General features: G+C 47.4%; 1 protein-coding gene across 1 annotated transcript in view; it reads left to right on the forward strand.

Moving 5' to 3' along the window:
* Nucleotides 1-16,648, forward strand: part of POLR1A (RNA polymerase I subunit A) — a 94,899-nt gene that overhangs the window by 32,121 nt on the left and 46,130 nt on the right. Inside the window, exons 23-24 of the mRNA XM_083146587.1 lie at nt 11,649-11,870; nt 13,290-13,504. Coding sequence (XP_083002713.1) covers nt 11,649-11,870; nt 13,290-13,504 — 437 coding nt within the window. The remainder of the gene's footprint in view (nt 1-11,648; nt 11,871-13,289; nt 13,505-16,648) is intronic.

The following is a 16,648-nucleotide window of genomic DNA, read 5'->3' on the forward strand; positions in this document are numbered from 1 at the left end:
GGGCCTTCTGCACAGCCAGATCCTGCACCGTCTCATGCTGGGTGTACACTAGACAATATTTTGAACAATTATGCCAATGACGACCGGTCGGAACAACAAAATCTAAATATCAGGCATGTCAAAACTATGGCCCTGCAGCTGTTGTGAAGCTACAAGTCCCATCATGCCTTGCCACAGTTTTACTATTGGGGAATACTAAAGCTATGGCAAGGCATGCTGGGATGTGTATTTTCTCAACAGCTGGAGGGCCATAGTTTGGACATGCCTGGTCTAGTTTATACACACTATAGGTCTAATTCAGTAAGGGTTATAGTTTTGCGATTACTCCTAAAACTACAACCCCCGGCGGCAGCATGTGGGAGAAGCCGCCCAGCCCAGGGCTGCCCCACATGCCGCTTCCTGCCCACGATGTAACCGAAAAACTTGCGATAACATTGCTACTATGCGAACGCTATGTTTAACAGTGAAACGCTGGCATGTTATCGGTAGTCCCCTGGCTGTGCAGCCTAGCTGCGACGCCAGACGCAGGACTGGCATCTTTTAGGGCCGTTTCGGCCGTGTATGGCATCATGCAGCAGCCACAACACTGAGCGTCCATATAATGCTGCGTTGCCGACCCAAATGTCTCTTCCACTGCAGTCATGTTTTTTGCAATGCGACCGTAGTTTAAAAGTTTCCAAGCCAATTGCTGTAAATCACGGGAACTTACGACAAGTTTACAGCTATTTCTGAATTAGGCCCTATGTCGCTGACTATGCGCGCTCCTTCGCATCGTCAGCGACGTGCTTCATTGTCTGTACATGCTGTACAACGGAGGACACTGCAAGTGGGAATGGCCCCCGCTAAGTTGCTGCAGGCGTTGTTAAACCTGTATGCGCTTGTAGAGGTCACCAAAGTCTCTGAAGGCGTATCGAACTTCTGAGAGAGATAAAGTAGAGAAGTTGCCACTAGCAACGGTCAGCTTCTAACTGTTATTTTATAGACTGTCCTAGATAAACAGCAGGCGCTGATTGGTTTGTGATGATCAACTTTCAACTTGATCCCTTTAAGAGTTTGATACCTAAACCTTCAATAATAATGCTGGAAAATGTCTACTTTTTAAAAAATGTAATTAACAAATGACTTCTTAATTTAATGACATTACTATTATGCACTTATGCCCTAAATAGTCTGGCTTTTTCATATTTGGGATGGGTATATATTGACAGTGCCTTTCTTTTAGTGTAGGTGAGCGGTATCCAAACGCATCCCAACAGTCCACGTTTTACGTATATCCATGCTAGGGTAATTGGTACCTCATCATTTTCATTTAACAGTCTGTGCTGAGTCATGGATATACTAAACACCTGCACATGCAGATGTAGATACTGGTGCTGAGTCATAAATCTTGGTAACGGTCTTTTAAAAATTATTAGAGTTGATCAACGCAACATGTTAAACCATAGATTACTGTTGTTGTTGTTATAAAGTTTTATTTATAGGTTATGCACAGTCCGTACGTTAGTAAACATTATCATTGATCAACAAAAGATCGGAAAGTTTTAAGTGTTCCAATTAAATGTAGGCGCGAGAGCAGATAAGACGGAAGAGAAGATCCACTCATTATGGTTAGTTGAAGCAAGTTATAAAATCTGGATAGATGGGTCAGGAGTTTGAGTTGTACTCTGAACTGAATGGGTAACTAGCCTAGTATTTGTTCGGGTCCTGAGACGGACACAGAGCACCAGACACGGTAAAGAAAGGTGAAGGTTGCAGTAGCCCGGGCTGAAAAATAGCAAGTGCATTTCTGTAGAGTTGTGGAGCCTCCATGGTGAGGTAGAAGTATTGTGGAGGCGGAAGCAGCATGATGTATGAGGGAAGTGAAGGATAAGGGTGAATTGAGCAGCAAACGTCAGGAAAGCGGTAATGATGACTTTGACATTAGATGGTGAAAAGAGGAGGAGTTCCTGGGTGGGGCAGATACATTCAGTTCAGATTTCCACATGTAGAAATAATGGGGCATCTCAGAAATAGCAGGAAGACTGTTGGCTACATGAGGGCGGGATGTTTGGATGCCATAGGCATTGATTGGATAATGGTCTTAAGTTTTGTAAAATGAAAATGTTTTTTGTTTAATGGACCCTTATGGGCCTTTAACCCCTTTGGCGGTATGGCCAGAAATTCCTGGGGCTGGGCTGCTCTACAGGAGCAGGCGCTCCTGAGAATGCCACAGTAAAGAGAGTGCGCAAGACGATGCCTCCAGTGGTGAACCACTGGCGCACCACCACCCACCCTGGGGGTTACTTTTTGCCTGGGTCCTACACCCCACTCCCCCACTGCAGAGACCAGGCAGTGGGAGTAAAGTGCAGATGCTGTAGCAACAGCACAGCCTTTCTTACCAACTCAGCACACGCTGCTCAGTGCCGTGTGGTAACAGGGAGACAGCCCGCACACCCTGCAATTTTTTTTTTTTTTTACAGGGTTTGGCCATGCCCCCTCCTGTTGGTCACATCTCTTTTTTACGGTGGCCCGGCTTTTAGCACCCCTGGTTGTATTCAGAAAGTTATAAGCTTTCCAATGATATATCACAATGCATGAAAACAATAGAAATAGCATGGACCCTTATGACCGCACCCTTAAGGATTCTTCCCATTAAACCCATCTTCGAACTTACATTGTCCCTTAAGATGATAAGGTAGAGTGCAAAGGGAACTGATGAGCACTCCAAATGAGAAGATCTAGAGCAGGCATGTCCAACGTTGGCCCTCCAGATGTTGTGAAATTACACATCCCAGCATGCTTTGCCACAGTTTTGCTATTCGAGAATGCTAAAACTATTGCAAAGCATGCTGGGATGCGTAGTTTCACAACATCTGGAGGGCAACGTTGGACATGCCTGATCTAGAGGAAGAAGGAAAGAGAACAGACCCTTGGTTTGCAGAGTAAGGGGTGGTGGTATTTGGGGGTATGTGGGTGGGGAGCTTTAGAAGTGACAGTGTCACGGTGACTGAACAAATGGATGTTTGAAGGAGGAGACTGTGCTGGAAAATATGTGGTTTATTCAGCATATATATATATTTGAGGATTCTGCACAAATTGTGTCTTTCTAGACCAGGTTCTCAGACTCCGCCCTCAGGACCCCAAAATGGTCACGTTTCCTGGTCACCTAGCAGGTCGACCGCTAATTACTTGTCATTCTGTGAGGAGACCTGGAAAGCATGAGCAGTTTGGGGTCCTGAAGGACCCTTGTTGTAGTGCAGTGGTTCTCCACCTCTGTCCTCAAGTACCCCCAACAGTTCTCATTCTTCAGGTCTCCACATAGAATCCCAAGTAAACTAATAAGCGCCACCTGTAAACCATTTAAAATGTGTTGGTGAATAATGAGTGCACCTGCCTGGTCACCTGGAAAACGTGAACTGTTGGGGGGTACTTGAGGACCGAGGTTAAGAACCACTGTTCTAGAGGCACAAGTAAATATTTTCTAGCTACTGCAAGTTGATGCTTTTTGGATTTTTTGGGGGAGAGAAAAAAATGAAAACAAAAATGTAGGAATTACATACCCTCCAACAGGACCCATTCCATTAGGTACAAATGCTCTGTTCTTGGACTTCCCTGCCAGTGGCAGTTAAAGAGGTTGGGCTCTAGCACAGTCCATAATTCAAAGAGGGGGGGGGTCACATCAACTGTCAGTGAGTCCAGGACAGTGATGCTTGGAGTGGCATTAGGTGTGGCTCCCCTTTTTGAATATTGGACTGTGCTGCATCCCCGCCACCGCCACTGGTAGGGAAGTTCAGAAACAGTATTTTGTACCTAATGGAATGGGCCATGTTGGAGGGTATGGAATTGAAGACTTGAATGGTCTTCGGAAGAGCCTACTGGACGAGAGGGGTCGTTACGGACATCTGAAGGGCTGGAGGTGATGGAAAGAGAGAGCTGACGTGTTTGTGTAGGTGGGAACACTAATAAATCCTCGTGGGTCTGGTGACGCTGTATGCAATGGTTTTTGTTGCTAGGGCCTTTATGTGTCTTTTATTACTGTCAAAAATGTTTGTTTTAACATGTGCAATAATTGCTTTTGTGTATAAGCCTTTAAGAAAGGAAATGTTCTGTCATCATGGGAGGGTGACTGATTTATGGAAAGGCCAGTGCATTAAACAGGAGGTAAAACTGGGTCGATTTTAAGTCTGTTAATTTTTAATCCCTTGAAGTTGTATTTCAGCCATCCAGTATTTGCAGTAGTATACTGTTATCTTTATTGTTTAAGTGATCTCGAGCAGAGTTATTGCTGAACTGTCATTCACCATGGCATGTCGGTATAATCTTCCCTAGAACACTCCATTCCCCCTCCTGAACCTAAAATACTGTGTTTATGTAAATAACCATTTATTAGTGTTGTTTGCATATGTGTAGTAAAGGATGGAAGTTGTAGTCCTATAAAATGTGCATAAAGATAAATTAACCCCTTCAGTGGTGTTTTTTTTTTGGGGGGGGGGGGAGCGCTCCCTTAAAAAAAAAAAAAACCACTACCTCCCCAGGTCCAGGCAGCGCCGCTGCCCGGACCTGCGCCCCCCACGCGGCGTCCCTGTCCCCGGCAGCCGGCTTGTCATAAGCCATTCAAACATGGACTGGTCGCCGTGTGCACACACCCCCCCCCCTCCTCTTATGGGAACACCCAGCATTTCATGGGCGTTACCATGGTAATCGCCGGGTGACGTGGGAACCGGGGGTGGGCAGCTGACATCACCGGTTGTCAGCTGCACGCCCAGTTCCTCCCGAATGTGCACGCATATATAAGTGACCTGAGAGTCACCTGTATTAGTCCGTATTCCGGGTGCAGGTCGGGTTCTGGTGGACTCGCGAGGGTTGCGAATTCACATCCGAGCGAGTCAACCAGAATAACCCCCTTAATACGAGGGGCACTTAGTATGAGAAAAGTGGCCTGTCACTGGTTTAGGGCCCCCAAACACCAGGACAAAGGTTCTCAAACTCGGTCGTTGAGACCACACAAAGTTCACATTTTCCTGGTCACCCGGCAGGTGCCCTCATTACTCACTGACACGATTTAAAATATCCACAGGTGGAGCTAATAATTTCACTTGACTTCACTTTCACTTGTGAGGAGACCTGCAAAACATGCACCGTGTGGGTTCCTGTGGACCAAATTTGAGAACCTGTGCACTAGGGTGATTTACGTGCAACAGACTGAGACTTTATTTTCCTTCCATGAAGGCAGATCTCTGGAAAAAGAATGCTCGGTGTCCCTCCACTGCCCCTTTCATAGCTGTCATTATTATCCATGCGCTACCACCAACTCCATTGGGTAAATTCAATGCTGATCATACGAGCTATGACGGCAAGCAGCGCCTATTGCTCGCCGTCATAGCCCCAACCCCGGTATTCTACTCTCCCCCTGCTCTTTGCCGTTCCCACCTTGCTATTTCTAAAAAATGTAAAAACATCAAGGGTCACCACTATATGCAGCGGGCTTGCTGCATTAGCGGCCAGCCTTGCCGTTCAGGGGAATCATCGCCATCCTGTGTCATTGAGGATTTCTCCAGAACATAGAATAGGGCGAGGGGGTTAAATGGCTAGGATTGCCGAAAACATGCCATCCTCGCCATTAAAAACCTTCTCACCGGCCGTATTGAGTCCACTAGGGTGTGGCGGAAGAATATACAGGAAGGCTTAGAGCAGCACTTGTTCTGTTCTGTTTGTGAACCATATTTATTGTAGTATGTGTAACCTTCTCCTGACCACTTATGTACGTTAAATGTTTGATAATATTGATACTGTACAGTATCCAGTGTATAAAAGGACCAATGTGTACAATAATGTCCAGTGTCATTACTCTGTTCTCCTGAAGCTCCCTCAGACTTCCGCTCTGGCTCCAATGTTCTGCAGTGTGGGAGACTGTGGACTGCAGGTGCAAACCCCACTCTAAAAATCCTGCGCTTGCACTGCCGGGGCAACTTTGCCCTCAACGGTAATGCATGAGTGAGTTCCATGGAATGAGAGAGCAATCCGAGGGAGCGGGTAATGTCTCCCGAGGAGCAATGTCTCAGATAAAGACGAGCCAAGTATGTTCAGATTACGTTTCCTCGATTACCCAGTTCTGACCTTCTACCATTTCCTAAGAAAAACGATAATATTCTAGTAAGTTCCCCCCGAACCCCCCACCCACCCATATAAGGCATCCATACAACTCTTACCAATATAGAAGAATAATAATAATAGTTCTGGATTACCTCTTAGTCATACGTATGAATCATATTGCAATGAAATATTCATACCGCTTCCTTTTTATTGGAGAACATTTTGTAAACAAGTATAAGACCGTAATGGGTTTTCCTATCTCTCTGCTTCATACCACAGTGCAAGAGTCACAATAAAACCCTCTTCTCTTTATGATTTTATATTGATGTTGTTGCATAATACTCCGATAAGCCTTTCTAGTAAAGGTCTGCTTTATTCCTTTTTAAAAATGCTGCAAAACAAAACACTTTATGAAGCTCAGCGGAATCTGCTGCGCTATATAAGAAACTTAATAAATAAATAAAAATTAAAAGTGAAAAATGAATGTGGCGGTCAAACAAATTAAGTGTTGGTTTACGCGTAAGATAGAGATTAGGAACAATATGTGAGGTAAAAAAAGAATAGTTCAGCGCGAATATCCACTTGCGCCCTTTACCGACTACGTGGCCCCCATTTTGTGACCTGAAATGCAACCAGACATTGTAGTAAAATAACATATACCTGCAATACACCCTAGTTGGGTCCTGCGCATGTGCCGAACTGGTCCGGCCATCGCAATGCAGAAAATCAGTCAGGCAGAGGCGTTCATGGGGAGGGGCGGAGGATGTTTCCGGAAATGGGGGCGTGTGGCTCCCCGTTTTTTCTCTTGAATAGCCTGGCCAAGAGCTATGCTGCGAGGCACCGTTTCCTTGGCTGGGCTCTGACAGGTATAGGCTTACCCGGGCTGCAGACGCAGAGGGGGCATCACTGGCATCTTTATTTTTAAACCGCATGGCAAAGGATCGCATATGCTAAGCTACTGCGAGCAGCTAATCCTATCCTATTCAATTCTGACTGAATTAGGCCTGTTGGGGGCAGATGTATTGGGTCGACAAGTGTGCCCAGCAATGCAATGCACCGTGCCCGAAGCATTACCCTAATTGAGGGTCCATGTTGACAGATATTGACATGGACACACAAAACCCTGAAAAACTCATTCAGATTCTGTTTATCATTTTCTGGAACGCAATAGAAAAATGATATATGGGCAGCGCGGACGGTGTAATGGTTAGCATTGCTGCCTCCATGCACTGAGGTCATGGGTTCCATTCCCACCTTGGCCCTAACTGTGCGCAGTTTGTGTGTTCTGCCTGTGCTTGCGTGGGTTTGTGTGTGTGTGTGTGTGTGTGTGTGTGTACATGTGGTAGGGAATATAGATTGTTCCACTGGGGCAGGGACTGATGCGAATGTTAAAATATTCTCTGTACAGCGCTGCGTAATATGTGCGCGCTATATAAGTAATTGGTAATAAATAATGTAGAATCTTATTGATTGCTATGGGAACCACCTTTTTTTTTGTTTGTTTGTTTTTTTAAAGAAACTTTAGTAGATTTTTGTGTTTGTCTAGACACCAATGTTTTTATTCATTTTTTTTGTTTGTTTCTTACACAAGGTAATAATATTGTTGTACATTTATTAAATGTTTATGTATATATTTATATATATTTTTTTTTTATGCCTTTTTTTTTTAATGCCTTTATTTCAGCCTGAGATGTGTGTTGTTTTTTTTTGTTTTGTTTTTTGAGTTTCCAAAAAAAATCCATGGAATTTTGTATATACACTTGTACAGCACACAAATCTGAGGGGCCTGGTGGTAAGAGGAAATGTGCAGGCAGTGTGTGTGCTCGCGGCTGAGCCCCTGGTTACTATTGTCGTTCCCACCATAAAGGGTCATAGATTGTATGCTCTGTGGCATACGGTCTTCAGTGATCTGGACAGTGCATTGAACCCACCAAGGTCATAAACCTCGCTTTACAGCAGGAATTTACAGTGTTTACTATATAACTATATTCTGTATCATGTCAGCTGTGTGTGCGCAACCTCTGCACATCTTAACCTTTGGAATCATTTAAAAAAAATAATAATCTATTGAGATAATGCCGGTGTTCAGGAGGTCTGTGGGATTCTGTTCCATTCTGTCCCAGCTCCTGTATTGATTAGTGGAAAAAGCCAATGCTTTTCCATAAAATGCTCCAGTTCTGTCATTGTCATTACGTTAGAGATCGGGAACACAAAGGTTCCCAGAGCTAATAGTGCGTAATCACCTGCTAATCTCACTGGTTAATCATTGGCTTGGTTCATATACGTGTACCTGTAGCCCGCATCACTTTCTGCATAAGTCACCTCATTGTAAGCTGCACTGTAAACATATCCGATGTCTGTGGGGCTGATTCGGCAGACTAATGAAGAAAATATGTGGGCCCTTTAGCAACATTTGTAAGGGACGGGGGGAGGAGATATATGTGTGTTTCATTAGGGTCTGAGCACCTTCGTGTATAAACTGCTCATTCTAGTGTCTCACAATTATAACCTTCCTGCCCCCAGCATGAACACTACCACTCTCCCCACAAAAGGCACCCCTCCCTATTTGGTGACACCTTCGCACTCACGCTCCTGAATTTGTACCCTTGTGTTGATAAAGCACATTGGGGCAGATGTATTAAGCCTGGTGAAGAGATAAACTGGAGATAAAGTGGAAGGAGATAACGCACCAGCCAATCAGATCCCAACTGTCATATTTCAAACACAGCTGATTGGCTGGTGCGTTAACTCTTCCAAGTTATCTCCACTTTATCTCCAGTTTATCTCTTCTCCAGGCTTAATACATCTGCCCCAATGTGTATAATTTCTATGTGACAATTGGCTGCTTAGTGGATGCATGGTGAACCAAAGCTTTGTGGCAAAACAGGTGGGGACCTATTAGTGGGGAATTTTGGTAGGCAGAGGAATTGGGCCAGGCCTTTTATGTGGGGAAGGATATGTCCCCACCACCTCCTGTGTAATGTGCTCCCCACTAAACCAGTCCATAGCATCAATGCCTTTGTCTTGCAGGAACTGCTGACACACTCCAGCAGCCACATGTGGTCTAGCATTGTCTTGCATTAGGAGGAACCCAGGGCCAACTGTATCAGCATATGGTCTCACAAGGGGTCAGAATCTTATCTCGGTACCTAATGCCAGTCAGGCTACCTCTGGGGAGCACATGGAGGGCTGTGCGGCCCCCCAAAGAAATGCCACCCCACACCGTTACTGACCCACTGCCAAACCGGTCATGCTGGAGGATGTCGCAGGCAGCAGAACGTTCTCCTTGGCGTCTCCAGACTCTGTCACGTCTGTCACATGTGCTCAGTGTGAACCTGCTTTCATCTGTGAAGAGAACAGGGCGCCGGTAGCGAATTTGCCAATCTTGGTGTTCTCTGGCAAATGACAAACATCCTGCACGGATGACAAACATCCTGTGGATGTTTGGGGTGCCGGACGCGGTCCTGACAGTCGGGATCCCGACTGTCAAAACGCCGACAGACAGGTGTCTGACGGCCACCCGCTATTTTCCCTCATGGGGGTCCACGACCCCCATAGAGGGAGAATAGAATAGGTAGCGAGCCACCATGCCCGCAGCGTGGCGCTCACCACGCTGTCTGAGTCCGGGCAGTCGGGATCCCGACGTCGGGCTAATGACTGTCGGAACCCTATACCACACCCGAATGTTTGGCCCTCATACAACCCTTATAGAGTCTGTTTCTGACTGAGTAGACACATGCACATTTGTGGCCTGCTGGAGGTCATTTTGCAGGACTCTGACAGTGCTCCTCCATTTCCTCCTTGCACAAAGGCGGAGGTACCGGTCCTGCTGCTGGGTTGTGGCCCTCCTATGGTCTCCTCCAAGTCTCCTGATGTAATGGCCTGTCTCCTGGTAGCGCCTCCATGCTCTGGACACTACGCTGACAGACACCGCAAACCTTCTTGCCACAGCTCGCGTTGATGTGCCATCCTGGATGAGCTGCACTGCCTGAGCCACTTGTGTGGGTTGTAGACTCCATCTCTTGCTACCACTAAAGTGAAAGCACCGCCAGCTTTCAGAAGTGACCAAAACATCAGGCAGAAAGCATAGGAGCTGAGAAGGGGTCTGTGGTCACCACCTGCAGAACAACTCCTTTATTGGGGGTTTCTTGCTAATTGCCTATAATTTCCACCTGTTGTCTATTCCATTTGCACAACAGCATGCGACATTGATTGTCAATCAGTGTTGCTTCCTAAGTGGACAGTGTGATTTCACAGACGTGTGATTGACTTTGAGTTACATTGTGTTGTTTAAGTGTTCCCTTTATTTTTTTCGTGTATATAACATTTTAAGGGTGCACAAAATTCAGCAACTGGTATGAAGTTAAAATACAATTAGAAAGAGACCCCCTTTCCATCCCATCCCAGAATTTTGGCTCATTCCATGTGGCGTAATGTGAATTTTGGCTCTTTTTGTATAAGGTAATGGCTCATACTAGACGTTAATGTTTAAAAAAATAATTCGGTACTTGTTTCCTAGCACGGCCACAACGATCTTGATCTGGGGCATCGCAGGTAAAAAAATCGTGTCGGTCGCATCGCATGCGGGCTAAAAAAATCGCATGCGACCGACGCGATGCCCGCGATTTCCCATAGGGAACAATGTAAATTGCCTCAATTTAACCAAATCAACATAGGGAACAATGTTAAATGGGCCAGACACTCCAAAAAACCCCCCCTGACCAGTGAAATGGCCCCCCAAAAATAGTTAACGCCACACCACGATCAACGTCAACCCGAAGCGTGGCGAGCGCAGTGGTACGCGTCCTCCGACCTTTTCATACCCCCACTATCCACGTCGGCGTGGAGTTGAGAATAGATAGTGTGGCGAGCGCAGCGAGCCACTGAGCCTGAAGTGTGGCGAGCGCACGCGGATACCTTCACCGGTAAACGCGTCCCTTCGCGGCCTTCACAGGTATCCGCTGAGCTCGCCACGCTTCAGGCTCGGTGGCTCGCTGCGCTCGCCACACTATCTATTCTCAACTCCACGCCGACGTGGATAGTGGGGGTATGAAAAGGTCGGAGGACCCGTACCGCCGTCCCTCGCGGGCTCGCTGCGCTCGCCACGCTTTGGGTTGACGTTGATCGTGGGGTGGCGTTAACTATTTTTGGGGGGACATTTCACTGGTCAGGGGTTTTTTTTGGAGTCTGGCCCATTTAACATTGTTCCCTATGTTGATTTGGGTAAATTGAGGCATTTTACATTGTTCCCTATGCGTCGGTACCATCGCATGCTTTTTTTGGACGCATACGATGCGACCGACGCGATTTTGACTTTTTCAATGCAATTCAATGGGAAATCGCGGGCATCGCAGACCATTAAAAATTACCCGCGATGCCCGCGATTGTGGCCGTGCTAGGAAACAAGTACCAAAAATTCTTTATAAACATAGTACAGCATTTTTTGGTGATTGGTATTGTATATAAAAGATATTTTGAATGCGGCCCTCCAATATTTTCTGGAATTGTTGTGTGACCCCCAGCCGAAATAATTGGCCACCCCTGCTTTATATAATGCCGTGGTCTCTCTCCTGCAGGCTATAAAGCGGTCCAAGCACTTGGATGAGGTGCTGTCCAAGATGGATTCTGAGCAAGCAAGCCAGCACAGCCAGGCCATCCGGAAGTGGCGAGCAAAGCACCCTGCACCTTCCCAACGGCTGGGCGCCTTCTTGTCCTACTCCCAAAAGAAACTGCCTGCTGCCAGAGCGATGTATCCCAATGGGGTGTATGAGAATGGCAGAGAACAGGCGGCGAATCATGTAAGCTGCTTTAATACCTCTAATGCTCTCTGGGGCAGATTTATTACACCTGGTGAAGTGATAAAGCAGCAGCCAATCATCAGTCATTTTTAAACCCCAGCATGTAACAAGCAAGTAGAAGCTGATTGGATGTTGCTTAATCACCTTTCACTTTATCACTTCACCTGGCTTAATACATCTGCCCCAGAGTCTGATGCACAGGTAATCCCGGAGGTCTGGTGGGTTTTGATGCTACACCTAATAAAGGTCAGGGGATGGTTGTCCAGGATACGGGAAAGGTCAGGCGATGGCTGTCCAGGACATGGTTGGATTGGGGGTCCAGGACATGGTCGGTCAGGGGATTGGGGGTCCAGGACATGGTCGGACAGGGGATTGGGGGTCCAGGACATGGTCGGACAGGGGATTGGGGGTCCAGGACATGGTCGGACAGGGGATTGGGGGACCGTTACATGGTCGGACAGGGGATTGGGGGACCGTTACATGGTCGGACAGGGGATTGGGGGACCGGGACATTGGTCGGACAGGGGATTAGGGGACCGGGACATTGGTCGGACAGGGGATTGGGGGACCGGGACATTGGTCGGACAGGGGATTGGGGGAGCGGGACATTGGTCGGACAGGGGATTGGGGGAACGGGACATTGGTCGGACAGGGGATTGGGGGACCGGGACATTGGTCGGACAGGGGATTGGGGGCCCGGGACATTGGTCGGACAGGGGATTGGGGGACCGTTACATGGTCGGACAGGGGATTGGGGGAACGGGACATTGGTCGGACAGGGGATTGGGGGACCGGGACATTGGTCGGACAGGGGATTGGGGGCCCGGGACATTGGTCGGACAGGGGATTGGGGCACCGGGACACGGTCGGACAGGGGATTGGGGCACCGGGACACGGTCGGACAGGGGATTGGGGCACCGGGACACGGTCGGACAGGGGATTGGGGCACCGGGACACGGTCGGACAGGGGATCGGGACACGGTCGGACAGGGGATTGGGGCACCGGGACACGGTCGGACAGGGGATTGGGGCACCGGGACACTCTACTGCCTGTGGCTAGTGTTGCTAGGCCCAGTTTTGTACAGTGCATTGCAGATCTCCGTAATTTTTATTTTTTGGTTTCATTTTACATAGTTGGGGATGTTTTCTGCAACAGGATTGGTTGAGGGCTGGCAATGTTTTTTTTTTTTTTATGTGCCATTGTGTTTTCACCATACTTTACATATTTTCACTGTATGGTCTAAAAGACAATGGAGGCTTCTCTTTATTGTCATGGCTGCGTGCTGTAGTAAGTGAGCCACTGCGTATCACACCAGATAAAAGACTATCGGTAACCATTTACATTAGCTGTGTACATCTGTATAGGGGCTGAGCAATGTGCGCTGTAATATGTGACTGTCCATACGCTGGTTCTTGCAGCTGGTAGAGAGTTGGTATGCTCTGGACCAGAAGACCCGGAACAAGTATACGAAAAGGTCGTCCCCTCTGCCTGACCCTTGCCTTGCCGCCCTCCGACCTGATCTTTATTTTGGATCGGTATCCGAAACTTTTCAAGACAAAGTGGATCAGTACAGTCGGCAACAGGAGCAGCAGAACAGTATCAGTTACATAAAGTCCAAGGTCCCACCCGACAGGTAACGGAACGCATACTGTGTGGTGTAAAAGGTCCCTGCTCTCTGTTCCCGGGCGCTGTAAACTAAGTAATAAAACTTGTCCGGTGGAGATGGACAGGGCTGGTAGAGGATCAGATGCTCTGTAATACGGTTTATAAAATACAGAGAATCCTTTCTCTGACACAACCTGGGCAGGCAGCAGACATCCGGTGATGTCAGCTGGCCGCACCCGCGTCATCGGGGCATTTGCATCAGAACACCCAGGAAACGCCCAGCACCGTCCCCGCCCCCCGCACGCCGTCTATGGTACGTGCACCCGGCGAACAGGAAGTTTGCCGTGGGTGCACACACCCTACGTCTGCACATGTGCAGAAACGCGCAACATCGGTCCTGCATGCGACCGAAGCAATTAGAATAAACCCCTATATATCTAGGGAAGGTAGCCAAGTGCAGATCTTTCCCATGTCACCTTTTGCCAGATTCAGTTACAGGTATAGTGAAATGACTAAGGCATATAAGGCAGACATCCTTTAATCTCTTAAATAAAGATCGGCATTAAAATGTGATGTCTTCTGTAAATAAGGGAGTATCCAATATCCGTACAGCATTGTATGGATAATCTGTGTTACTCCACAGTTAGTTCATAAGATCACAGCAAGACTGAATCCAAGTGATTTATGTACAAGGCATTGTTCAGTCTTACTGTGATCTTATGAACTAACTATGGCAGGCATGTCCAAAGTGCAGCCCGGGGGCCAATTGCGGCCCGTGCCGTCATTTCAAGTGTCCGGCAGCCTCCAGCCGGAAGCGGGCGGAACATAAGATGGAGGATTCACAGCACACGGCAATAAAGAGGGGTCCCGGCGAGTGTGCCTTTACCTTGCTGTCTTCAGCAGTGAGGAGGTGCCGGCTGCCACAGGGAGATGAGTTTGGCGTCTTTCGAGTGAGTGTTCGTCCAACCCCTGCAGCTGCAATTGTATATGACCCTCCTCCGCAATCAGTGACAGCAGTGTGTGTGGAGGGGGGCAGCAAGGGGGAAGCTTGCTCCCGTAACATGCAGAGTGGAGGAGGGCGGCAGTGGGAGCCCACGCATCTCCTGTACTTGCAGTTCCTGCTTTGCCTCTCTATCATCTGGGTCACACAAGGGGCTGGGAAACGTACAGAGAAGGGAGGGGGCAGGCAGAGGGACATACAAAACAATCCGGAGTTGGACCGTCACAAGCGCTGGGTACAAGTACAACCACTAATCTCCTAGTGTGGATGTCACAGGAGGTCAGTGTTGAAATCAGATCCTCACTTGTAAAACAGTATGGGTCTGACAGATGTAGGTGATCACCTCCCTGGACGCATGCAGCAGACAGACACTTACTTTAGAGTTCTGTCTCACGTTCACATCGCGGGTTCTTTATCAGGGAAATGACCGGCAAACATTCGTCTGTATGTCAAGCTAGAGCGACACTTACTTTGAAGTTCAGTCTCGCGTGCACGTAGCAGGTTCTTGAATGGACCAGATATTCAAAGCTTGAAAAGGGGTAACAATCTTTATTCCACACGGTTAAAATCACAGGAAAAAGTTGGTGGGACACAGGCAAACGTAAGGAGGCGTAGATAGCCCGGCGGGTTCGCGCTGCAGACGCAGCCGCTGAGGACGCTTCCAAACGATCCTTAATCCCTTCTATGTAAACGCTGCCGTGTTGAGCAGGTGAGATGGTGTCAACGCGTTTCGGAACCAGAGTTCCTTTATGATATTTTATGATAAATCTCCCAATTTTGTATTGCTAAATTGGGAGATAGATGGTCTCCAGGACCCATTGAACTGCTTATTATTCATTTAATTCCGTGTACTTCTCACGCCAGGTTGCAAGCCCTTTCTGTTTGCTAGAGGGACATACAGTCAATGGGGCAGAGTGGAGGAAATACAGATAAGGGACAGGCTGGGGGACAGTATGAATGGGTGCAGAGTGGGGAACATACAGTGAATGGGGGACATACAGTGAATGGGGGCAGGCTTGGGGAAATACAGTGAAGGGTCAGGCTGGGGGACATAGAGTGAATGGGGGCAGAGTGCGGGACCATTCTGATGTGATTAATGATTCAAAGAATGTCAGGCTGAATGGTCGGCCCCCACACATTTACACCTCACCAAATCTGTCCCTCGTCGCAAAAAGTTTGGACACAATGCTGTACTGATATTGGATACTCCCATATTTACACAAGACCTCACATTTTAATGCCGATCTTTATTTAAGAGATTAAAGGATGTCTGCCTTCTATGCCTCAGTCATTTCACAATACCTGTAACTGAATCTGACAAAAGGTGACATGGGAAAGATCTGCACTTGGCTACCTTCTCTAGATATAGGGGGTTATTCTAATTGCTAGATGTAGGGTTCGCCGGGTGCACGCACCCTAGATGGCGTGCGGGGGGGGGGGGGGGGGGGGGTTGCTGGGCTGCTGCCCTATTACCATATGGGACCACCCAGAATTCAATGGGCATTCCCATGCTAATGAGGCTGCGACGGACATGTGGGGGGATCCCGCAGTTTAGAGTGACTATATCTTGCCAGTCAACCAGAATAAGGCCCATAATCTGTCATCCTGACATGTTCCTGACCTCTCCGGTGCATGCACAGCTGATTATTTGCACCGATGATTACGTCACTGGTCTCCACATACTGTAGAGAGCCCGTCCTTTCTTCTGGTCTCTTATTCATCTCTGTTTGTTAAACAACCTTTTGTAGAGAAGGGATGTTTTGGTTCCATACAGGCGACAAGGACGTCTGCCTTGTTTAAAATAGGAAATATACATCTTTATTTTTTAATGTTTTTATTTTTCACAGAACTGATACCCCTTTCACATTGCACTTTTAAAACGGTATATTGCCGTTTTTTTCCCATTTTAAAACGTTTAAGGCTGCAGTGTGAAAGTGCCAAAGTTGATTTACCGGTTAAAGATAACCGGTATTTCAACACGGTTAAAAAGCAGAGTCCTACACGTTTTAAAGCCGTTTTTTAGGCAGTGTGAATGGCTCTATTTCAATGGCTTGAAACGTGTCCCTTGGGGGTTAAACGGGTTGAATTTTGAATGGTATTAAATGATTTTTAAAACGGTTTTCACCTGCAATGTGAAAGGTCTCAAGGCTCAGACCCGTTTTAATGTCCCAT

Source organism: Crinia signifera, chromosome 1 (genome assembly GCF_055691185.1).
Source record: "Crinia signifera chromosome 1, ASM5569118v1, whole genome shotgun sequence".
Taxonomy (NCBI): Eukaryota; Metazoa; Chordata; class Amphibia; order Anura; family Myobatrachidae; genus Crinia; species Crinia signifera.